The 25,955-nt window shown below is 47.7% G+C and overlaps 1 protein-coding gene across 2 annotated transcripts in view; it reads right to left on the reverse strand.

Annotated features, from left to right (window-relative positions):
• The window catches only part of adarb2 (adenosine deaminase RNA specific B2 (inactive)), a 178,197-nt gene that overhangs the window by 61,066 nt on the left and 91,176 nt on the right, over positions 1–25,955 (reverse strand). Inside the window, exons 1-3 of one of the 2 annotated variants that reach the window (XM_076043149.1) lie at positions 6,731–6,907; positions 4,047–4,133; positions 2,199–3,139 (exon numbers count right to left, since the gene is read on the reverse strand). In XM_076043149.1, the coding sequence (XP_075899264.1) occupies positions 2,199–3,139; positions 4,047–4,122 (1,017 nt within the window). In that variant the 5' untranslated portion in view covers positions 4,123–4,133; positions 6,731–6,907. Of the gene's footprint in view, positions 1–2,198; positions 3,140–4,046; positions 4,134–6,730; positions 6,908–25,955 lie in introns of those variants that run through there. The other variant, XM_076043147.1, reaches the window with a different exon arrangement.

A 25,955-nucleotide genomic window follows, 5' to 3' on the forward strand; every position in this document is an offset into this window, starting at 1 on the left:
CCTGCTTGATTGCTGATCGGGCACAATAACAGTTTCGCATTCTTGAATAAAATATCAGTCCCGGTCTGAGCCGCACGTAAAAACAGACCCTCGCCCCCTCGACGGCAAATCACTCTCGAGCGTCTCCTCGCCGCTGATCCGCCCCCCCCACCCACCCCACCCCCCGACCGCCGCAACCGGCTTGGTCGACGGTACGGATTGTTCGCCCTTTGCGGGAAAAGTCGCACTTGCACTGCGGCAAATCTCCTCCTCCACTCTTGCTTTGCCTGGCAAGCACGGGATTCTTCGGGGGGGGGGGTCGGGATCTGGCAACAGTTACGGCACGGTGGAAAATTTGGCAGAGGAGAAGAGATTGCGATGGGACACACTTTTTTTTTTTTTTTTTTTATTTTGGCCTTAAACCAAAAACATTTTGCGTTACCCCCGGGGGGTCGGGGGGGGGGTAGGGGGCTACATCTGAAAACGGGCCTACGCGCTAGCCGTCGAGACGCAGCGCGGTCAGCCGCCTGCCCAATGCAATCAGCTCCTGGCAAGGCGCAACCACTGAGCGAAGTGGCTCTAAGCTGGAGGGGGTTTTGGGATTAACATTATTTAACGCTGCAGCTGTGTAACTTAACACGTGCCTGCTAATTTTTTTTTTCTTTTTTTTTTTAGCGGGGCAGGCACGCTTTTTTTTTTTTCCCCCCCCCCCACCCCCTTCCCAATTCGGCATTGAAAATGCGCAAGAAAGCCTCCCCAAGTCTGGCTGACTTTCGAGAAATTCCGTATGCGAGTGCTTTCCGGAACTAAACGGGCGCCGCAAATCCTCTTAAAATCCTTTTTAGACGCCGTATCGGCGGGGAGAAAGAAGAGAAAAAGTTTCTCGCAGGCAGGCGAGCCGCGCAGGTTTGCTAGGTTGATGTCGCGCTCCGGGGAAGGACGCGCTCGCCGGCCGACTCCTTCGACGGGTTTTGGGGGGCAGGGGGAATAATAATGATGTGACACACAAACCCGCCGACGGGAGCCTGCAGGAACGCAATGCGGTGGCAGGCACGTTGAAGGGAAGCCAGTTTCCGTGAAGGGGTCGTATTGTTTTTTTTTTTTTGTTTTTTTTTTAGCTCAGGCGTTCGATATTTCGCGACGAGGAACTGAGATCGGCGTTTTTCGGCTGCCGTGTCTTCGGGAGAGTGGGGGGGGGGCCTCTCCGTCTCGTGTTTTTCTTGAAAAACCTTGTTTCCTGGCTCTGATTGCCATTCACATATCCGGGTAAATGAGCTGGAGATTGGAACTCGGTGTGTTTGTTTGTTAATTTGCTCTTTGCTTTTCGAACTCCTCTGGGCGGCGGATCGAATTAATGTTTGTCGACAACCGCGGCGGCCCCGCACGGGGAAGTGGGGGAAAGTTACGAAATCGCACAAAAAGTCTCCCGATTACCCCAAAAAAACCTGACCAAAATAAATAAATAAATACGTCAACAAACAAACAAACACAATCTGAATAAATCCAGGTTGTGATGCAGGTTTCTAATCTCTTTTAGAGGTACTATAATTAGTTTGAGTCAACACACAAGTCCAGTGTGTAAAATTTGGCTTGAATTATCATTTTTATATTGGCAAAAGCTTCATATATTGCCCATAAAAACTTTAATTAAAAATGTGTACTCGCAATACAATAAAAGTCATTTGGGTTTCCTACCAATAGGGTGGTTAGTATTTGTGTATATAAGAATATCATCATCATATTTCTACGGAAGCCTGGTGTGGACAAACCTTGCCACCTGACACCGTGTTTCATATTCAGGCCCGAACGCTTGTGTCCTCAAATAAACCAACAAAGAAAAATGCGGACAAAGTATCCAGGGTTGTGTCTGCAGGGCACTGTAGTTCACTGGCAAGCTCGGTAGAGGGAAAGACGCTGCGATCTACAATGTAATCAAAATATCACAAACTTAATCCTTAAAACTGCAACAAAAAAAAACATGAAAGAGTGAATATAGACCCTCTCACTATTTTATTTTTTTTTTTACAAAACGCTGCTCTGAGAATATTTTACCAACCACTGCTTCTTCTTCCATATCGGCTTCCTTTCTTCCTTAATTACTTGTTGAAGTACGCCTGGCTTTGCGCCGCGTACCTGCTGTTTTGGTCATTACAGGCCCCGGTAGGAGGCCGAGTGGCTGCCAAAGAGGACGAGCACGGGGACGGCTGTCGTGCGCTCACCTGGGGTAAACGAGGACAGCTCTTCCTGCCGGCTCGGAGGCCCGTCTTCCCCTCGGGCGCCGTCCTGATATCGAAGAGGTCCTGAAGAGCCCACTGGGCCGCCTGGTTCTTGGCCAGCTTCTTGCTGCGGCCGCAGCCCTCGAAGATGCGCCCGTCCACGCGCACCGCCATCACGAAGCTGCGCAGCCGCCGGCCCTCGGCCCGCTCCGACAGGCAGGCGTAGCGGAGGCCCGGCCGCAGCTCGTTGAGGACCGCCACGGCGCTCTTGGGGCTCTCCGGCTCGGGGACGATGCCGCCCAGCCTCTGCTGGGCCTGCACCATCAGGTCCAGGGTGTGCCGGAGGAGCCGGCCGCGTCTCAGGAGGTCGCTCTCGGCGGCCGAGCGGCACAGCGGCAGGCCGTGGGAGCGCGGCGACGCCTCGAACTCCTTGAAGAGCACGTCGGGGAAGTCGGCCTGGTCCGAGGTGAAGTCGGCCGAGGGGTTGGAGATGTTGCCCATGGCCAGGTGCGCCTGCGGGGCGTTGGGGAACTGGACGAAGGACTTGAGGGCCAGCTCGGCCGCCCTCATCTTGGCCTTCTTCTTGGTGGGGCCCGTCCCCTCGAAGGTCAGGCCGTTGACCTGCACGGCGATGGAGAAGACGGGCGCGTGCACCGGACCCGTCTGAGACACCAGGCGGTACTGCAGGCCCGGCCGCAGCTCGTTGAGCTGCACCAAGGCGTTCTTGGGCGCCTCGGACCACGACAGCTTCTTGTAGACCAGGCGGAGTTGGCACAAGTGACCGTTGTTGTCCTCCTCCAGCGGCCGCTTCCTCTTCAGGCCGGAGCTGCCGCCCTTGGCGGCGTCGGGCCGGAAGAGCGACTGGCACTCGGACGGGGAACCGACGGCGCGGTCCTCCAGGTTGCCCACGTTGCGGTTCTCTTTGACTTCTGCGCTACTGGTGCCTGGAAAAACGAAACAAAAAAAAACAAAAAAAAACAAACAACAAAATCAATACTCAGTGTTGTTGGAAAAACATCAGGACGGAGCAAAAAATAAATAAATAAATAGGAATTTCACTGTGATCGGATCAAACCAAACACCCGATACCCTAATAAAAAAAATACCAGCCAAAACCGCTTCTCTCTCGTGTCTAAGCTAAGTGTTTTAAAGTCCTAGGACAAATCCCCTTAACATGGCAATGTTATCTACCGCATCATTTGGTAATCTGGCCCCAAATTGCCTCCAAATCTCTGCCGCGCGAGGGGAACGTCGCTTTCTGTGGCCGATGCAAAGCAGCAATCCTATTTGTAATGGGGCTGGCGGGGGAATACGCGCAGAGTTTCAAGGGGGTGTGGGTGGGGTGGGTGGGGCGAAATGTCAGCCGCTCAGTTTATTTCACACTGGCGTCCCCCAGCGAGGAGGGAGGGCAACCGGCCTGAACAGCCGCTAAAAAAAAAAAAAAAAAAAAAACCCAAGTCGACGCTGTAAAGGGAAGAAAAAAAAAAAAGAGAGATCCCGAGCCGGCGCTCGGACTTTCGAGGAATGTCAACCCGCCGGAATCAAGTGCCGACGTTTTTCGCCTGCCGAGCTTGTGAGCCACGGGCGCCCGGCTAATGACTTATTTATCACGTAACGCTTAATATTCAATAGCTCACTTTTTAAAAGATAATGCAGATTAACAGTCAGTCTGACACCCATGTCTAATCAAATAGCCCATTTCCCATTTAATGAATTATACGGGTGACAGAGGGATAATTTCCATATTAGTGTCTGTCTCTGGGAGAGTTAGCGCAAGAGAGTGCTGACGGGGGACGAAGGGAAGGGGGGAGGGGGGGGGGAGAAAAGAAAAAGAAAGAGGCGGTGGCTTACTTAAACTGTCCTCGTCCTCCGTGCTGCTGGTCCCAGGGCTTATGTACTTGAAAGGGGCGATCAATGCCGACAACATGCCGACTTTCTCTGGAGGGGGAGACAAGAGACACGCGAGAGTCAACAGCGGCGCGACAGCGGCTTGCACTGTTTTCATAGTTTGATCGATAAGCCGGCCTCAGACGGGTCGGCGCATCGGCGCATCGGCGTCTCCCAGACAGCCGTCTGCGTGGATTGGAAGCCGACGACGTGCCGCGGTAGCGCTGCAAGGAATACAATACGCTGCGGCTTGATGGTCCAGCGTGTGAAATTATTTGGCTTGATTTGTGATTTTTAGATTGGTAAAAGGCTTCATACACTGTAAGTGTATACTCGCAGGGCAATAAAAGTCATTTGGTTTTCCTACCCGTAGAATGGTTCTCACATGTGTGTAAGAACATACATAGAGCCAGTGGGCCTGCTTCCAGTTCGCTGGCATTCTGCGCCGCCACATTTCTACGGAAGCCTGGTGTGGACAATCCAGCTGCCTTGACGGCGTGTTTGGTACTTTGGGTGAACGCCGGCGTCCTCACATAAACCAACCAAGAAGAAGAAGGTGGACAAGGTTTGTGTGCAGGCCACCGTAGCTCACCGGCAAGCTCGGGAGGGGGAGCAAAAGAGCGCTGCAATGTAAAATGCAACATCTTGATGTCGCTTTTTCTTCTCAAAATCTCCAGACCATAAAAAAACATTAAAGGATGTAGTCATTGACTCAGGCTTTAATTATTATTTTTTTTTAAGTTTAATTTTATTTATTCTTTCATGAAAAAAAAAAAATATATAACACACCTCAAAAAAAGAAAAAGAAAAAAAAAAATAAATTGTTTATTTTATTTTTTTAAAAGCCCGTTTGACAGTTGCCCTAAATATGAAACATGCTGTCAGGCAGGCTTCCTTAAAAAATTTTACACACCGGGCCTTGTAATAGATGGTAGATTCTAGTTGAACGTCTTGCATTCTTTCTGATGATCGTTGACCTCTTGAGGCTCATTTCAGATGATGGGAAGCAACCTTATTAAGATGCTTCGGAATGTGTGGTTGATTAAGTTGGTGCAAAAAAAAAAAATATATATATATATATATATTAGCTAAACGGGCCAAAGACACAGCATCACACCGGACCGCTTTAGCGCAACGGAACCGAGCAGCTGCAGCGTCCGCTGGAATTACGGCCGCGGCGGCCTGTAAAATGAGCTGCGGCAGGTATAAATATACGTATAAAATCCCAACACCGATAAACCTCTGAGTTTAACAGGCATGCCGTGATGATGATTGCACGGGTACAGACGATTAATTTTGCAGTATTGAATTGGGCTTTTAATATTTCCGATCTCTTAAAGTTAATAACGCGAGCATTTTTTTTTTTTTAACTAGCTTAATAACGCGCGTGAAAAGTTGCTTGTAGGACTTTTTTTATTTTTTTTTTATAAACGGGCTAAAGTAAAACGAGGTAGCACGTATTATTCCCCTCCCCAAAAAAAACACCCCTCTAATTTTTTTTATTAAATTTTGCGTGTTTATTAAATACAAAAACGCAACCTCGTCAGCCTGCATCTAACAGGATCACCAAACTTTCTAAAAGCAAAACAGTAAAAAAAAAACAAAAAAAACAAAATGGCATGTAACATTGTACGCACACACACACACACACACACGGAGCCGACGTTAAACTTCCTGCATTTGTTTGGCACTAACTTCTGCCTGCGTGTCCCTGGGGTTTTGCTGCTGTCCAGGTGTGCGTGTTGTTTACAGTACGAGGCCCTATTAGGGCCATCGCCCGCTCTGTTGCACTTCATGCAGGGCTGAGCAGAATTGACACACCGGTCTGGCCCTTTAATTTACCGGCCCCCCCTCCCTCACGTCTCTCCAGCAACAGCTAATGATCAATAAGGAGAGAAGTGAAGGAGGGTTTTTTTTGGGGGGGGGGAGAAGACGGCGAGACAACCAGGAAGCGGCAGGCATGGCAGGAGGTGGTGGAAGGCAGAGAAGGGGAAACTAAGTGGACAGACTTTATTCTGCAGGCAAGTTGGAGCGGCGTTATGACAGCGCAGACAAGGCGAGGGCCGCTACTGCCGAGTGCATGGGGGGGTTGATTGTTCTATCGTTGACTGGAGTATTGTAGGTTTGAATAGACCGTGAATCACGAATCACACACAAACACAAAATGGAAAAAGAAGAAAAAAAAGAAAAACAGAAAACGTTATTTTAGCTTTCTGTGGACGGACACCTTGGTTGTTTTTAACATTAGTTACAGTTAAAACCAACGCAATGACGTGGTCCAAACCAGTGGTTCCCAACTTTTTGATCACTTTGATGCCTATTTCAGTTAAATGGCTGTTTTCAATAAACTGCCAGCTCAAAATGTTTGGTCTCTTGCTCCCATTTCTTCTTCTTTTTTTTTTCTACTAGTTTTCGAAACACTCGTCTAAGCATTAGCATCGCCATTAACAAGCAGGGCGACTTGCCAATTACCTTGACAAGGCAGGACTCTTTCACGTTCAGAAGTCCAACGTTACTTGGTCACTGCTAACAGAGGCACTTTCGCACTAAGCTAGGTCTACTTTACAAACATTGCAGGAAGCGCGTATTTTATTTTTTTATATACATATATATATATATTTTTTTGCAGCCGTTACGCTATTGCTTACCTGCTCTTCCCCATCACTCATGTCAAACTGTTGGGAAGTCAGAGGCTTTCTACCTCCGGCTACAGTCAGCGGTGAAGAAAACTACTCTCAGTTCAGTTCAGCCCAGCCACGCGGAAACGAGGCGCAATAAGTGAAGCACTGTCAAGTTAGCTTGTAGTGAAGCGCTGTCAAGTTAGCTTGTAGCTTGTTGTGCCCACAACAGTTGCAGCGGGTGAATGCAGCTCGCCGCATGAGAGAGCGATAAACGTGTTGTGAGGGCTCGGGGTTATTGAATGAGCTCTCGCCGTCTCTCCGTCCTCGCGGAGGGGGGGGGGGCGAAGTGAAGTGAGTCACACTGGCGCGCGTCGGCTTGTGCTTAAACACTGAGCCGAGGCCCCTCGTGGGCCAATATCACAATACAAGCGTTTACATTCTGACCTAATTAGGGACCAAAGCCCAACACAAGCAGCAATTTGGCCCTGAATGAGTCCCCTCGGCCAACAGGGTCGTTATCCAGACTATTTTCAAATCAGTCTGTATTGTTAGCGACGCACACTGGGGGGGGGGGGGACCCTGCTGTGTGGAGTGGAGTGCACAACCTAGCTTGCACGCTCGCGCAGTTCATGGCCATCGCGCGGAGGACTCATTGCCTTTTTAAAGAACAACGAGACGTCAACGCGGGAGCTCGAGCGCTCCAAACTTTTGGCTCGCGACGCCGTTCGCTCAGATGAGATAATCCTGGTTCACCCGGGAGGGCGTCGACCTCCCACTCTGCAGCGTCTGCCAGAGCCACGAGGCACCGAGACGTCGCTGTTTTTTGTTGTTTACAGACAAGGAGAATGCACTGTAGCCCATTAGCGTCCCAGTCTTTGCCTCATCATGAGCATATTGAGTCTCCCGGGGATCAAATCTTTGGGGAGATTTGTTTTTGATGCCTCTCCCCCCCCCCCCGCCCCCCCACCCTTTTAGTATTGATGAGCTACTTTGCCGCTGTCTTGGGTGAATAAAGATCTAAGAGGAGCCAAGTCAGAAAAACCTGCAGGGCACAGGAACAAAAAAAACAAACAACCTTCCGTTTCAGCTATTTTGCGCGAGATTGATTAAATATGCCCCGATATGTACAAAAATTTGCACTATAGCCACAAGTAAGATGTTATGTAAGAAAAGTTTAAGGCACCGCATGTCTTCTAAGGCTGTGTTTTTGTTTGTGTTCATCCCACGCAATCTGTTTGCCAGACTGAAGTCCTTAAAAAAGTTGACGCATAAATTGACAAAAATTAAGCCATTTGGTGAAAGTTTTTGCATTGTTTTTTTATTTTTTTTTTAAACCTGAACAATTACTAGGGCGACACGGTGGCGCAGTGGTTAGCGCTGCCGCCTCACAGCAAGAAGGTTGTTCTCCCTGTGTCTGCGTGGGTTCTCTTCCGGGTTCTCCGGCTTCCTCCCACACTCCAAAAACATGCATGCGAGGTCAATTGAACATTCTAAATTGTCCGTAGGTGTGCATGTGAGTGTGACTGGTTGTCTGTTTCTAAGTGGCCCTGCGATGAACTGGCGACTTGTCCAGGGTGTCACCCTGCCTTCGCCCTAAGACAGCTGGGAGAGGCTCCAGCAGACCCCCGTGACCCTGAGCTCAGGAAGAAGCGGGTATGGAAAATGAATGAATGAATGAATGAACAATTACTACTTAATCGTAATATAATCTCAGTGTACATTACGTAATAATTGCATTTTTTTCTATTCTTCTTTTCTCAAGACAACGGTGGAAACATTTCATCAATGGCTTATAGAGGCCTCAATATCTCAGTAGTCATGTTTCAAAAACAAAAATTTCTCCCAATGTCCACCGATGGTGAAAATAACTTCTTTTTTTCCTTCCCCAAACCAACCGGGCTAAAACAGGTCGCCACGCTAATATGCTTTACTCGTCCGCTCTTTGGCTTTCACTGAGACGCAGAGTGCATTTTGGAGCTTTACCTGTGCTGAACCTTTTTATCTTCATTCAAACAAAAAAGGAAAAAAAAAACAACAACAATTCTTTGCCGCTGCGGTCGGGGTGCATAAAAGACCGAATGGGGGCCTTTTATATTCTCGCTTCAGAGGATTTTCATTGCGGCGACAAAAGTTCACCGTGAGAATAGACCCCCCCCCCCACCCCCCCTTTCTGTATGCCGCTCTTCTGTTCGGTGTAATTTCCGAGTCACCGTCCACAACAATGCATCTCGGGTTTTTTTTTTTTTTTTTTTTTTTTTTTTCCCAAAGTTCATTTGAAATGTCTCAGGAAGTGGCTGCTGAGTGGAAAATATCATCGCGTTCCCAAATACGCCCGATTGCCTGAATCAACCGGCGCAGTGGTAAGCAGAGCCGTTTAGAGGTCATCCTGCAAATGCCACTTTTCAGGTGTTTGTTGTTTTTTTTTCTTTGACAGCTCCGTGAAACGTAGGCAACCGCAACACTTCACCCTGATTTATGAGCGCGCAGCCCGTTTCTCTGCTGTTTTCCTCCTTTCCGTTCTCTCCCCGCGTTTAGCAATGATTGACTTGCCTGGAAAGACGCAGCAGAATTTTCTGCCTCGCACAGTAAAAAAAAAAACAAAACACGGCAACAACAAAAAAAAAAAAACGACTACAGAGAGCGCGACCGGTCACGTGATCGCCGACAGAAATACAGACGCCGCTTTGTTTTCACAGGAAAGCCGCTAATGTGTTTGGCGTTTCAAGGCGGAACACTGATTTACATATTGACAGCCCACTTTACTTGAAATGTGGCTTGAGTTAACCCCCAAATGGCTTTGAATTAATAAAAACACAAATGCCACGTTAAACGGTTGTGTTTCAATATTTCATTTGGACAAATTAATCATTCGACTGTGGGAAAATGACAACCTACATAAAAAAAAAAAATAATAATGGAGGACTCAAGCGCGGATGAAACGTCCCTTTTGCAGGACATTAATGCGTCGCTTGTGACTCGATTGGAAAAGTCAGCTCAGTAGTTTGTGCTCAATATCACTTTGCTGTGATAAACGAAGCCAAACTCAGACCAGAGTTGAAAAGGAAACAACGACAAAACCACTTACGAAACTCAACCAATCGCTATTTTGCTAGCTGCTGGAGGCAAGTTAGCAGCGAGTCGCTGATGGGTCCAGAAATACTCGAGCCGGCTGAAAACACCTCGGGCGAGAGCTTTTAAAGGTGGATGGAGCAAAAAAAAAAAAGAAAAACTGTGATTGATGAAATATTAATTAAACGTTAAAGGCCTGGTATGTGAGATTCAGTGGCATCTAGTGGTCAGAAAGGATAGCACAAAGAAAGTAGACGTCAATACTTGCTACTCTGACGTCCCACCTGATCAATATCGGACCTCGGTCACCTGACGTGCCCTTCCCGCTATCTGTCATCCCTCTCCTCCGCCTGCCGGCCGCGTGCGCGCCAGTCGTCTCACCCCAGGACAAGGTGAGGCCCCTCATTTGTTTCCAGGACGCAGAGGCGGCCGAGGGGGCGCCGGGTCTGATAGTCGGAGCCCCGGCAGACAGCTACACACTCCAGATAGCGGCGGGCCGTCGGCGTCCATCCACAATGAGCCGGATAAGGAGAAGGAGCTCCCCGTTTCCAAACCCCACCCCCGCCCCGAACCTCCCAACTTCGCACTTCCAGTATCAGTTCTGAGGAGAACGGGGGGTGGGGGGTGGGTAGTAATGAGCCCAATCAGATTTCCCCATGGCTCGGTGTAACCAACGGGTCAGATGAGCGATGGGAGCCGCGACAGAAGGAGGCACTTGGGGGAAATCATGGACTCTCTCCATGCCGTCCGCTACTGAGCGCCTTGGCTTGAAAAACACCGAATCAAGACGCTGTTTGTCTTATTTTGTTTATTTATTCATTTTCAAAACTTGTTTTACAGCCAAATTCATCACGTCTTAAATCAGGTCTCCTAGCAAAGCGTGACGCAGAATTTAGCATTTCCTGGGGATTCTATTAAAAAAAAAAAAAAAAAAAAAAAAGGCAGCGAGTTGAGATTGTTGCCGTGCAATTTTCTTTTCTTCTGCGCTAAATCCAATTTTGCTATTTTGTTAGCATGTTTTTTTTTTGTTTTTTTTTCCTTCCCCCACAGCGCGCCGATCACGCTGTTCCACACACCTGATCTTTTTCCTTTAAATTTGAGGGGGAAAAAAAAAAAAAAAACACTTTTGAACCAGATTCGTATCCATATAACTAAACAAGACCCCGAAGTAAAGCGTTTCACCTCAGGACGGCGCTGATTTAACGTCAACAAGAAGACGCGTTTCGCCAGAGGACCATGTCAACCCGTCATTCCTGCTTGGTCGGAATGCCACGCCGCTCCTCAACTGTCCTGTCCGAGGTGAACAGGAAAGCACAGTGTCTGTTCCTACGTCACCAGGAGCAGATGACGGTACAGAGGGACCATCTCAATATTCCAGAGTTGAACAAGAGACCCTTGGAGGGGGACGGCTTGCATCCTTGGGGGTTGTGTAAGTTCTCACTCCTTGCAAGTAAAAGACAAAGTTAGCCAGAAAAACCTCGGCGTCTGTCGTTCTTGAACTGCCGATCGGGGGGGGGCCGACTCTATAGTTTTGTGGCATTCTTTCAGCACGTGGCCATTATTTTTCTTTTCTTCAGTGACGTCACGTTCCAGCCATATCCAGATGACTCAGTCCTTTAACAGAGGAGACAGAGTCGGGGTGAAATGGGGGGGCGGGTGGTTATTTCGCAGCCGATTAGCGGCACCGGGGACGCACTTAGGCGGACCATCTGCTTGGTGGGGGGGGGCGACACTTGACTTGTTATGTTTGTTGTTATGTCTTTCGCAGTTCGTATGTGTGACGCCGACGTCTCCTGGCTAGTCCCCCCCCCCTCACCCTCACGACGCAGGCGAGGGTCGCGTATATCGAGGAACCGAATGAGAGCGAGACGAACGCTCCGGGCTTCGAGAGAAGGGAATGTTTGCAAAAAGTGTTTTTGCGACGAGACGACGGGCTCGTTGTCATGTGGACGGTTTTGAAAGAAGCTACCCCCCCCCACCCCCCGGTGTCCCTTTGGAGGATTCCACCATTAAGAAAGCCCGGCAAGTGTTGGCGCCAGCTTTCGGCGCCAGCGCCAGAATCCAGAAACATTGTTTTTGGAATTTTTGTTTAATCTCACAAGCCGAAAAAAAAAAACAAAAAAAAAAAACTTTTTTTTTTTTTTTTTTTACAGAATAACGGAGGGGAATTGAACAGAATTAAACAGAAACGCATTAGTGGGAACATTGTACCACCTGAAATTAAAAACTTTTGTCCGTTAAATTGCTTTATTCTCTCCGCACTGTCCTCCCCTCTTCGCCTTGGTGCTTCTTCGCCGCACTTTATTTCTCGCCATTGTTGCGAAGGCCGACCCCCTGCCTCCTCCGCCGTCCCGCCGCCAAAGATACGATTTTCCCCGACCTCTTTGGAATTCATGGCTCTCACCGGCGGCGAGGGGTGAGACCCAGTTGGCCAAAGAGTGCGACAATGTATTCGGGGGTGGGGGGGTGGGGGGGGGGCAGAACTCCAGTGGACACCGAATTGCTTAATCACGTTGAGGCGCTGGGGTGGAGATTTGATGCAACTCCTCTCTCCCCCCCCCCCCCCCTCCTCCTCCTCCGTCTTTTCCATCTTGACAGCGAGACGGCGACTCGCCACGGTTGAGCGTCACCACCACCGGGGCCAGAACCTGCTCGGCGTGTGTGACGGCAGCGGATTGTCACGGCCGCCGCCCCCCGCCGCCGGTGACACGGCGCGGCGGGGGTTTGGGAGCGGGTGGGGGGGGACGGGCGGAGCACTCGTTCGAAGAGCCTGAAGGCCATGTCGGTGCTCGCGGTAAAAGCTTTTCAGTGTCGCGTCCGAAGATCCGATCTTAACAAAAGTGCTGTTTTTTTTTTTCCCCCCTTTTTTTGCACAGAACTGCGAAATATGAATTTTTCAATGCATAGTTTATTTTTTTTTTTTCTCGGATTGGCTTCTTTTTTTGATAGAAAGTACACTCCTAGGTTTTGACAACTTTGTGGTGGGGGTGGGGGGGTCGGTTGCAAAGGCTTTTAGAGCTAAAAGAAAGAGAAAGAAAGAAAGAAAGAAAGAGAAATAAAAAGCCCCACACGCACAGTTGTCATCGCCCAAGCGCCGCGCGGTCTTGGGAAGGTACTCGGGCCGCCGCTGTAACGTCAGCGCCTGCCTGCCTGCCTGGATGGAAACTCAGCTTGATGGCACTCAGCATCCCAGAATGCGACGGAAAAAACACGCGGCAGAAAGTGCTTTTCCACCTGAGGAAAAGTCTGGGCATTGCCCAGAGTTGGGCCGGTTGATCCAAATGAGGAGCCAACCGGAGATCTTATTGAGCGCCGGTGACTGCATGCAAGTTCATAAAGGTGTTAATGGCAGACGAGCGTCTGCAAAAGCAGGGAGGAAAAAAATGCTAAGCTAATCCTCTCCTAGCTAAAGCGGCACATTGGATCGGATTAAACTGCAGTGATAACAACACCCATGGAGAGCCCTGTAAACACCTGGGGACCCACTGGGAAGAGTGGGACCAAGTGGCCACGGAGCAGAGGTGGGACGCAACCAAGTACATATACTTTGTTACTGTACTTAAGTAGATTTTTGAGGTGTTAGTACTTCACCCGAGTAATTCTTTTCCTGATGACATTTTACTTTTACCCCTTACATTTGTAAGTATCTGTACGTTCCACTCCTTGCACTGGAAAAAAATGCGTGTTACTTTTGTGTTCAAAAGTTTTATAATAGTGTTAAAAATATACAAATTCTGTTGAAAGTAACTTATTACTATAGTTGCTGTTGCTTGAAGTAGAGTTATAATAGAAGTTATTTGAGCTATGCTAATGTGTCGTTGAATATGAAAGTGGATGATATATTCCGGAGGGACTTTTATTTTGGAGTACCTCGGCTTCATTCACTTCATTAAATATCTTTGCCACCTCTGCCGAGGAGATGGTGCTCCAGACTGCCCCCTAGCTCCGCTCCGGCTGCTGTTTACTTCCCGCCACCCGCATATCTACACTTCGCGCACTATCAGCATCGCCGTTCCTGAAAACAAGCCGCGACAACATGAATCCCCAATGCCGTCCTCCTCCCCCCGCGCCCCCCGAATACGTCTCGGCAATTAGAAGCACACGGGCACAACTTTTACCCCCCCCCAGTATAGTTCGACACAGATCACGATCACCGGCTGATAAGTGGCGGATTTAATGCGCGCCTGCCTCCCTCCTTGACAGCATTCTAATGCGGCCTGTCATCCATGAGAACGACTCATTTACAAGGCGGAGTCAGCAGCCGCAAGACTCAGACTCGCGCCCCGGACGAGGTTCGTCTATTCCCCCCCCCCCGCCGCCAGCTCGTTCGATAACGAGCGCGCCGGTGTATTTACAAGGCGGAGTGACGCGAGATAAGTCCGCGGCGTAGCGACACCGAGCAGGTCAGAAATGGCGGCGAGCTGCCGCTGCTCATCCGTCCCTCTCCTTCGGATGCCGCACCTGTCGCTCGATCCCGTTTCTTTGGGGTTGGGGGATCGACCGAAAGGTCCTTGGTTTGAATCCGGGTCGGGGGAAGTTGCCACGACTTGTCACCCTTCTGTGGAAGGAACTACTTCCTCAAAGTGGACCAATGAGAGTGACATAATTGTTCTTATTATTTTTATGAAAGGGTAAATTGACTGCACTTATATTGGGCATACGCGATGTCACATACACGAGTATGTAACATAACAATGTTATCACATACTGGTGATATACCAATGTATATGTTTCCTTCACACTGTGTACATTTGTAAAAATATTTATACGTGCTAAGCACTTCTGGATGGATGCAAACGGCATTTCGTCGTTCTGTGCTTGTGACATGTGCAATGACAATAAAGTTGAATTCTATTCTATTCTATTCTATATAGTCCACTCATACACCAATGAGTATCTGCGGCCACGCAGAGGCGCTGACTGCCATGCCCATTGGGAGTCATTGAGGGTTCAGTGTCTTACCCAAGGACACTTTGACGTGTGGACCGTTGGAGCCGGGATTCAAACTGCCAACCCTTTGATCATTGGCTCTACCAAGTTATACTGTACGTAAATATCGAAGTAATACTGAAAAGAAATGAGCGTCTTTCGCAGTTTTTCACCCGACAAAGCTCACATCCGAACCCCCAGTGTGTACATGGACTTGAGTAATCTGGTTACTGTGTTATGCCAAATAGACATTGCACCCTGGTTGGATTGTAATTGGTAGAGGCCCAGTTTTGACACTGCTAACGCGGAGAACCGCGAGAAGAAGAATCTCGCCAAACGACGCATCACAGCCCAACAATTACGCAGATTGTTGGGCTGAAGTGAAAGGACTCTTTTTTTTTTTTTTTTTTAACATGCTCACTGACACACTTTTAATAGTCGTACGCCTGTAATAATCTATTCAATTGTCTCATATTCATTGGGTGCATCGTCTTCTATTTTTTTTTTTTTTTCATTGCCGGGTCTCAATTTTCCTTTCAAAAACACGCTGCAGTCATTTTTTTTTATTTTTTTATTTCTCCATTTACTGCAAACAATGAATCCCAAACGATTCACATAACCAGGACGTTGAAGTCCTTTCCTCCTCTCCTTCCCGCTAATAAACCTGACAGCCCACGTGCGATACCCCCCCCCCCCTCCCCCCGCCCCAGTGGTGTTTTTTTTTCTGCACACATCACATTATGACACGTATAATCAGCCTCGACTGTTTTGCGCTACTTTGTTCGGCAGAAATTGCCGCGCCGGTGGTCGCGGCGAAGCACAGATGGGGGACACGGACAGTTTCTCGTCGGCTGTTCCGCACCCGCGGAGCCCGACACATCTGGTATGCAGCGAGAAGCATCTTTTGCACTAATTTGTTTGTCACTATACATTGACGGCGCTATCTGTCATCCTGCCACGCTTTGGTTGCGGCGCGATGTTTGAAGAACGTGGCCAGTCACAAGTTTCAGGCAGCCTGGCCGGCCAGCCGGCCGCTTGGGAGCCGGCTGACTGACTGGCTGGCTGGCTGGCTGGCTGGCTGAATGGCTGGCTGACTGACTGACTGACTCGCGAGAGCCATCTGACGCCGGAGGAGAAGCGGGAAAAGAGATTCCAAGGGAGCAGCTACCGTTCAACTTCAGTCAGAGGAGTAGCCAAAAAATGTACGAACTGTTTAACTTGCACGTTTTTTTCAGCCAAATTCACGCGGCCGCTACTTAAAACTGAGCTCTTTCAAAAATCGTGTAGCGCAATTTCGATTTCACATTTGGCCACCAAAGTTACTACTTGCCGGGTTTCCCGAAGCCCAATCTGGATATAGTTAACCAAGCACGTTACTTTTGTTCCTTCGATTTCGAGTTTGTTTGTTTTCCTCATTTGTTTTTTTTTTCCCTTGCAGACAAGCACCTACATGCATCTTTCTGGTTTTTTTTTTTTTTTGGTTGTTTTTTTTTAGCCGAGCAGCAGCTGACGGAACCAATTAGCAACCTACAAAGGGACGGGAGCTATGAAAGTGGTTTACTTGTGGCAAAAAAAAAAAAAAAAAAAACCCCAGGAGGCTGCTCCGAACCTGTAGAAAACACTACTCGGAATGAAATGAACAAGTTTGCATCGAGTGAGGCCGCCGTCCATTTCTCGTTCCCGTATTTTCTTTAGGCTCTTATAGTCGTGAATGAATTGGACGCTGTTAATCCCCCCTTCCCCCCCCCCCCCCCAAAAAAAAAAAACTTCTTCCGAACTATTAGGTTACGTAAAGACGGCCACGTCCAGGAAATAATCATTCGAAAAATAAATCCGTGTTCTCTCTCTTTTTTCTCATTTTAGTATGTACAAAAAGACATGGTGTGATTGCTGATCAAGATTTTAATTTCCCCCCATGGCACCCGTGCATTTGCAAAAGTGCTAACAGCTTTACCCTTTAAATGTAATTGTTTTGATTTAATACGAGTGTTTGGTTTCATGCAGGCCGGTAGATAAGCACCTGTTTGTTGAAGACTTTATCAGCTGTCGCCAGATGGCGAAAAGCTGACATTAGCTCAGTAAGTCTGTTTAAAATACCACCTACATATATTTTTTCTTAATAAAAGCTGCATGCAGATTGTTAAATATACTGCATGTCGGCATTTCTTTACACGGCTCTTATAAAAAAAAAAAAGCCTTTTTGAAAAGAACACAAACGAAACCAAAAGGAAATGATGTTGAAATGCAATAAACATAATGGAGATCTGTGCTTTTCTTTACTTCTCTCATTTATATTGCACGGATCTGAATAAGTAACTGACGAGAGACAACATTTTGAGACGTTTTTTTTTTTTTTTTTTTTACACATTTCTGTGAAATCAGATCCCGAAAAGACAAAAAAAACGAAACAAAACAGAACCAAAAAAAAAAAAAAAAAAAAAAAAAACCAAGGAGAGGAAGAGGTGGGAGGTGGGGAGCCAGGGAGAATCTCTTAGTGAAATGTAAATAGATTTGTGCTCCCACGGCAATCTATTTTTCAAGAAGAAAGAAGCACACTTTTATCTGACGACGAGCCACTCCTGAATGACATTAATGTTGCAGAGGGGAGGGCGACGCTGCGGCGGAGGCTCGGCACATCCAGGGGGGAGAAAAAAAACCAAGAGAAAAAGAAAAAACATGGGCTTTTTGGATTTTTCGAAAATTGAAAAACGGGGAGTTTGCTTCAGACCAATCTAAATTACCCTCACTCTCCCGAGCAACGTGAAAATATTTGCCAATTTTTCGTAAATGCTTGTCGGAAAAAGGGATGAAAAGCACAGAAAGGGTAAAGCAGGGAAATGTGATTTGCGGTAATTGGATTGACCTGAGATGCGATGTCTTGAATGGAAGGTGTCCCCCCCCCCCCTTCTTCTAAAGAAAGTGGGTTTTCTGCGAAGGAAAGAATCCGAGTGAATTATTCACATTTGGCGGCGCGATCGAAATCAAAACGAAGGCGGCGCGGCGGCGGCGGCTGGCGTCTGGAACTTCCAGGAGCACTCAGTCTGGCCACTGTTTTGAATCAGTGAATAATGGTGCCCGGAGTCCCCCTTAAGAAACCTGTGGCTGCCAATCACGTTGGCCTCATTGGCGCGTTGCCGCATTCAAGGGTGCGTTGGTGCGCGGCGCGGTCTTTAATGCACACGCACTCCCCCCCAAAAAAAACCCCAAAAAAACAAATACAGAAATCGGAGCCTCGATGTGGAACAAAAGGTACTGGGAAACAGAGGGAAGGGACGGAGGAGAAGGAGACGGCGGCACGCGCTGGGTTCTCCAGCTGTCAGAAGTGCGCTGAATAATGGAGCGGCGAACGTGGGCACGCGCGCACGCTAAAAGGTTTTTAGTGTATTTCTCTGATTCACTGCCACCGAGATGAAGGTATGTGTTGTGCGATCATGAATCACATCTCTATTGCTGGCTGTCTTCCGCGCAGTGACCTATTTTTATTTTATTTTTATTTTTTTGTGCGCGCTAGCAGGCCTGTTACCAGTCGCGTCACACCGGGAAAAGACGGCCCCGTTTGATTGGCCGAAAGAAAACATTTCTCGACGGCGGCACTGTTGCACTTTTCCAGGCTGCTTCGTAAGGATCACGTTGTGTCACGTTACCTAAAATTGGTAAAGAACAAATGCCAGCTCCAAAAAAACTACAGCTAACTTAGCCGGTTGACAACCATTCAATTGTTTGAAAAATCGGTGATTGTCCCTTTAGAGTGTCTTTGAACACTACGCGCGAAACCAGACCAAAGAGGCTTTTCACACAACTCCATGGCTCCGCCCCCACCCCTAGGGCCAATTCCAATTCCTCCCTTAACTCCTCAATCTCGACCCTCGCCCTTAACCCTCAATCTTTGGCCCTCAATCTTGGCCCTCAAAAATAAGTTTAAGACCTTACAAATGGGACACCCCTTAAGTGCAGTTACGTCTTCAGACTACGGGGGGCGGCCTTACGCCAAAGCTACGTCCAGTCTGTCAAGAAGATGACAACGACGAAGAAGAAGGAGAAAAAGAAAAAGACGACGAAAAAGGAAGAAGTCCTCCGTCGCTACACAACGAGGTATACAAGTAAAGTGAAGCCGGGACCGCCGGTCCGGCTGACAAACCTCGTACAGTAAAAAAAAAAAAATGTTACGCCACAACGATGTCAATAATCCATAAAAAAGTCTTAAACTAAGACAATAAAATGGTTTCGTAATATTTATATCTCTATTAACTAAGAAAATACTTCCATTTGTAGCTCGCTTTTTTCATCACCATTTTTCAAAGATGTCTTGGCGAAAATCGCAATGCCTTCTGGGTAGCCCTTATTGCCAAGGGTGGTGCCGGAGAATCTCAATATTGAGGGCGATACAGCCCTTAAACTCGTCCCTCAACTTGACGTTCTTAGAATTGGGACAGCACTTGCACCTCGCGGGAGTGCGCGTTTTTGAGATTGAGGGTTGAGATTGTGGGTTAAGGGAGGAATTGGAATTCACCCTTAGTCTCGAGTGCGAAGCGGCAAACACCCACTGAGCGAGCACGGAAAATGTTTAGCGACAATACGTGTGTAAAGTGCGTAAATGGACACGCAAATGCGTCCATTAGCAAGGGTCACCTTCCGTTACCTTGATGTGTTTCAGAAGTGTTACACCTATCAGTGAAGGACCTTCCTCCAACACATAATTCTGCTACCACGTGTAAGACTTTCTTAGTTTAACGTATGCAAAAGTCAATTTTAAGCAAAACTCAGCGACTTAGGTTTTTCAGCAGAGTTCTGTTTTAGATGCAGGTCTGATAATGTGAGGTGCCCGGCGGTCCCCTTGGCAACACAAAATATTAACAGAAGGCAACTCTCTGGATTTAAGGATATATCCACCCTTATTTAGTCCCACTTTAAACATTAGCATTCATTTGGCAGACATTCAGATGCACTGATGTGCATATTCAGGCAAGTCTGAATTAAAACGAGAGACTAGAAGGTGCTTGAGATCAACAGAGGCCGTGTGATGTGACTCTGGACCCGAGAAGAATAGAGCCTCACATCACACCTCACAACCTTTTTTATGACCTCGTATCTGACAACAATAAAAAAAACAACAAAAAAAAAAAAACGCTGATTTCCCTTTGATAGTTAGCAAATAGTTTTTGCCATGACGTTTGTCTTGATGGTCGCAACTTTGCGACCAAATAAAAACTTGGACAGAACAGAGAAAATAAAGGCCGACTTTGACTCACTCAAAAGCGTGTGAATATTTGGAGATTTCGAAAAGAAACAGCGACATCACGTGGCAACATTTTAGCTTGCAGCGTCTTTCGTTGCCCCTCACACCCTCTTTCCCTCCCTCTCCCAGGCTTGCCAGTGAATTACGGTGGCCTGCGCACCCAAACCTGGATACCTCCTCCACCTTCTACTTCTTCTTCGCTCAGCCGGCGCAAAGGCAACTGAGTGCATGTCAGTGGGAAGGGGGAGGGGGGGGGGAGGGGAGTAGCATCAAATGCTGGCGGAGGAAGAACAGGGATGGTGAAAGCGGAGGGATATGATTGATATTTAAAGTTGGATTCTGAAATGAAAGGAAGTCATCCATATATAGTGTAGAATATAATTACACTATAGAATATAATCCATAAAATCCAGTGAGCAAAACCCACATTCTGGGCTACAGATATGAGTTGGTTAAGTTTGTAGTATTCGGAGATCTCGAGAGGAAACAGCGACATCAAATGGTTACATTTTAGATTGCAGCACTCTCTTACTCACCCTCCCTCTCCGGAGTTTGCCGGTGAACTACGGTGGCCTGCAACCACACAAATCTCGTCCAACCTTCTTCTTCGTTGGTTTATTTCAAGACGCGAGCAGTCACCCTAATTACGAAATGCGCTGTCAGGTAGCTGGATTGTCCACACCAGGCTTCCTTAGAAATACGACGGTGCAAGATGGCAGCTAACTCGGAGCAAGACACTTGCTCTATGTAAATTCTTCCGTATATATGCATGCTATTGTACTGCATGTATGCACTTTTATTAATGTATTTATGGGAAGTGTATTAAACTCTTACCAATATATAGGAATCATAAAACAGGCCAGATTTTACACACTGGACCTTTTCTCGTAGAACCCTGTGTACCGTGTACACAGGATCCGCCACCGGACACACTGTGTGTTGGAAAAAAAATAAATAAATCGGAAACTCAATTGTATTTTTGTCAAACGGGTTTGGATGGAACACTCTTCTTAGTGTAGGTGGCGTCAAAGTGAAGTCCGCCTGAGAGCATTGAGAAGTAACACATCACATTTGTGTTAAAAAAAAAAAAAAAAGATGAAAAAAAAAACGTACATTAAAACTAAACATAGCGATGAAAATGTGACAGGAGCGGCTGTTATCCTGCAGGGGGGGGGGGCGTTTTCAAAACACACACACTTCGGGTCTCTTTCAGGCTTACTTGGCATCCTGGCATCACCTTCTGCCAGCCTCCCTGCCATCCACCAGCCGACACCCACCCACCCACCCCACGCCACCGCTCTGGGCTGTGGCTGAGTGTGAATGGTGAGTAATAGTAGGAGAGCGGGGGGCGGCGGGGTCCATTATGGAGACGCGGCGTGCTGAAATCGGCGCCTTCATTTGTGCCACATTCAGCGGCGGCTTTTTGACTTTGAAGTGCGCCGCACACCTGACTCTTGGCGGGGTGGCCGCCGTCTTTGCGCGTTTCTGCTGGCGTCCTTTTGAAGCCGAAGTCTATAGACGCCGAGCGGGGGCCCCTCCAGTGCCTCAGCTAAAAAAAGGGCTGAATGAGAGGGAACGTAATGAAAATCCATAAGGTTACTCCCGTGCACTCGGTGCGTTTTAAAAAGCCGGATGGAGAACAGATTGATTGAAGTAGCTAAAAATACGTTGGAAAAGGCGTAAAAAACACAAAACAAAAACAATGACGGAATGAAATATATTTGATTACAGAGCATAAAGTCTGTCCTTTCTGCATGGCAGAATTTGACATTTGCAGGAAAGCGGTAAAGGCTAACGCTAGTATGAATGCAAATGTCTTAATTGTGTCAGAAAGATGTATGGCGTTTCCAATTTTGGACAAGGAGGCCAACATTGAAGTGCCAAAAAGCTGCATTTTATCATTTGGCCAGTGTCTACGCTAACGTGTTACCAAAGTTTCGGTGGGGGGGGGGGGGGGGGGGGGGGGGGGTTGGAAAGCACGCCATCGCTGTCGCGCTACGCTAACGTGTCGCCAAAGTTTCTTTGACTGCCTTCACGCGGGCCGTACAGAGACGCCACGGGCCGAATGTGGCCCGTAGGCCGTAGTTTGGCCATGCCCGCGGGCCGTAGTTTGGCCATGCCTGGTCTAAAGTAAACTCTAAATTTAGTTTAGACCATTGGAATTTCTAAATTTGCTGGCACACTAAATCAGTCTTCTTCAGGGGTTGCCAAAAGACCAATACAAATCACATATAATTGATTTGCATACTTTTTTTAGTTGGCATAGCTTTTGCCTTTGCGACCTTTGCATTTTGTATTTGACTTTTGTACGTCTCTGACTCACCACAGATATAAACTTAATTTTTCGTACAAATCCTACATGGACCCTTAACAGACTTTTTGGAATTTGGAAAAGAAAAAAAAGAAATGTGTTTTTGCATTTTCCGCGCGTTCCCATCCAGCTGTGGGAGCATCAGCAGGTGGCAAATCTGTTTTGAGTCAGCCGTCTTCCCGCAACAGCAGAGGGAGGGAAGGGTGCGGAGGCAAGTTGAGTTACACAGACAGTCAGTCTTGCCGTTTCTGAGCACCACAATGTTTCTCCCCCCCCCCCGCCCCCCCCATTGTGCCGACACGACTTTACCTGTCGTCAGTAAGGCAACCTTCCCACTTTCCTCAAGTGTAAAAACTTTTCCTTATTAAAGAAGATTTTAAGGTTCTTTGAAACTATTACGATTTTCATCCAAGCTATTCTTACGTGTAATTCTGATGCAAAAAAAAAAATAGACCTGAACCAGATGCAGGAAAATTGTGAACTCTTAAGAGGATACCGTTCCATTGCCATGTCACCGAGTAAAAGGGAGGTAACACACACACACACACACACACACACACACACACACACACACACACACAGCTTGGGGTGAGTTCAAGTCCTCCAGAAGGTAAATAATGGGATCCGCAACGTTATCTGCCGCCTGTTTAGGCAAAGTGCTTTGCCTCTGATGCATGACCAAAAAACAGACAAGCCCGTGAAATGGAACACCGGCTTAGCATTGCTCGAGTAGACGCTGATGCCTGGAAACAAATGCGCTTTGGCACCGCAACGCAACGTAGCCGCGCATGATACAGTGAGTCCCAAATGCTGGCTGACAGTAACACAAGCCTTTGTCTGTTCGCATCCGCACAACGGGACGGATTGGAGGAAGGAGAGCATGACACCCGCTCACTGCCTCCACTGGAAGCGCTTTCTGATAAACCCTCCCACTGAGGTAGACGACCAATCACAGTTGAGCGCAAGCCGCTATAGTGGGATTTTATAGGACTCTTTAAAGGTCCAGTGTGTAAAATTTGGCTCAATTTATGATTTTTTGTATGGTAAAAGCTTAACATACTGCCTATAAATACATGAATAAAAGTGTATACTTACTGTATACTTACTGTCCAACAAAAGTCATATAGAACTGTTCCTATACATACATATATATATATATATATATATACATATATGTATACTGTATATGTATGCAGCGAGAGTCTTGCTCCCAGTTAGCTGCCATCTTGCACTACCATATTTCTAAGGAAGCCTCCGTAGCTCACTGGCAAGCTCGGGAGAGGGAGGATAGGGAGACTGAAGTGAAAGATCGCTGGAATCTAAAACTGAACCACTCGATGTTGCTCGATCGTCTTAAGAATCTTCAAATATGACACACTTTACCTTTAAACCGACAATAATAATTATAATATAATATGGTCTAAGTATTGGGCTTGAGACACCTTTTCTGCAACTGACTGTCAATTATTTCAAAAATACGGATGTGCGGGATGCAAATCAGCAAATTGGAGCTTCTGTAGCGACAACAAGATAAGCGGATGGCAGCAACTTTTCTTGTAAGCTACTCCTGGTCTGATTTCGACACACTCTTTCAAAAATAAGACGAGATTTTATGGAAATGAAATCTGGCCTTGACAGTCGAGATTAGCCGAAGAATGAACAACCCAGTGCATGCTGATATCAACTGCTAATCAAGATTGTTTTTAGCAGGTGGGACATATGGCCCCTATAAAAATGCTAATGAGCAGACAGGAAACATTTCGAAACGGAAGGATGGACGAACCCCTCGTTACACCCGAAGCAAACAAATCAGATTTGTCGAGCCGGCCGGCGCCACGCGAGGCTTCTTTATGGTCCGAGCGACATTACTGGCCACACACCATTTCCCACATAGTGGGCACCGGTGTTAAACCAAATTCCTCAAAGCCAGTCAGGAGTAGAGCCATTTCGTCTGCATGCTTTGTTCTTCTTTAAATGTGGGGAATTAAAATCATAACGAGTGCTGCAGTCTGCGCCGCTCTCGTTAGCCGCGGCCATTTTCTGCAATCACGCCGTATAGCGTAGGTTGGCGGAAAATTCCCTCCACGGCTATTGCTTCGTTTGACTCGCCAATGCTAAGACCAACTGAAAGCCATTGAGAGAGTTTTTTTTAAAGGTTAAGTGTGTAAAATAGCGCCATCTCGTGGCCAGATATTAGATTGCAGCACTCAATCGCTCACCCCCCCCCCCTTGGCTATGAATTACGGTGGCCGGTGCACAGACCTGGATACCTCATCCACCCTCTTCTTCGTTGGTTTATTTGAGGATGCGAGCTAATTACGAAACACGCTGTCAAGCGGGCTAGCTTGTCCGCACCGGGTTCTTTCGAAGTTTGATCAAGTTACGATAACGCTGTGTACCGTAGTACGATGTTTTTCCCAACAGATGCCGTTACCCTCAGGAATGTAGCATCAACAAGTGTTGAGGTAAACAAACGCGACGCAAGCGGTAGTTCGCCGTACACGCAACCGCCTGGAAGCCAGTGGTCACCACTTTGAGCACCTCTGGATTGTAACTGCAAAGGCCAAAAAGTAACTTGTATTCATCTCGTGATGTCTGAGTTAAATTCGGTATTGAAATACACGTGCAGGTTTTTCTCTTTCCGATGTGTCTATAAATTATTTTGTCTGACTGAATATTCTTTTAAATAAATAACAAGCATCCTACGGGTGCTTACACTGTCTTATAGCTTTAAGATCTTTTTCTTTATTGTATTTTAGCTGAGCTTTTAGCTCCAGTGCTTCCTCACGAGGGCCCTCAACACTGGGTGCGGTGTCATCATCTTGGCGACCCCTCTCAGTGTGGATGATCCCCCATGGTTGCTTGTTTCCCCTTGTGGTTCCTCAGTACCCAGGCACTTTCATCGCTGACTTGTTTCTGCAGGCAGGTGGTGGGTGCTTTACCTGCGTGTGTTTGGTCGGAGGAGGGAAGGTTTTAATGGACTGCTCTGCGCTTCTGTTGATTTTATTTATTTATTTATATTATTTTTGTCGAGCACCTTGCGTTGCATTTCTTGTGCATGAGAGGTGGCACATAAATAATGCTTGATCGAAGGATACGCAAACTGAAATGACTTTTATCGTGCTGGTACAATATTACAATTTTATTGTACAGGTCCGACTCCTCGGAAGAATGACAACTGACTTCATTCATTTTTGAAGTAATGGTGTGAATTCCTTCTCACCAGCAACGCCGGTGCCCCCGGTATCCTCCGTTCAGCTGTGTTGCACCTCCCCGCCTCCCCGCCCGCCTGCCTGCCTCCCCGCCTGCCTGCCTCCGCCCCATGCGTGAGCCTCTCCACCTGGCTGTCTGTCGCCCGCCTGTCACGCCGCCTATCTGCCTATCAATCTGTGAGCACGTCTGCCTGCGCGCGCCGATAAGGAGCCGCGGGTGTCTGTAGTCCTGACACCGGCTGATTTATGCCGGCCCCCCTCCCTTTAGGGGTCCCGATTTGTGAGCAAATCCCCGATGAATCACGCTGACTCGGTGCACGCGAGCGCGCCTCCGCGCGTCGGCCCTGTTTGCACGCGTGCGCCGAGTCAGAACAAAGGTAGGGCGGGCTGTCACTCCTCCTTTTCCCTCACATTCCGACTCGTGTGTCGTGTCGGTCAACGCTCAGCTAGCGATAGCAAGAGCTGCTAACGTGGATTTCAAAGATCTTATTTGTC

The sequence above is a fragment of the Nelusetta ayraudi genome, unplaced genomic scaffold, assembly GCF_046127955.1.
Source record: "Nelusetta ayraudi isolate G7.1 ecotype Tasmania unplaced genomic scaffold, CSIRO-AGI_Nayr_v1 ptg000073l, whole genome shotgun sequence".
Taxonomy (NCBI): Eukaryota; Metazoa; Chordata; class Actinopteri; order Tetraodontiformes; family Monacanthidae; genus Nelusetta; species Nelusetta ayraudi.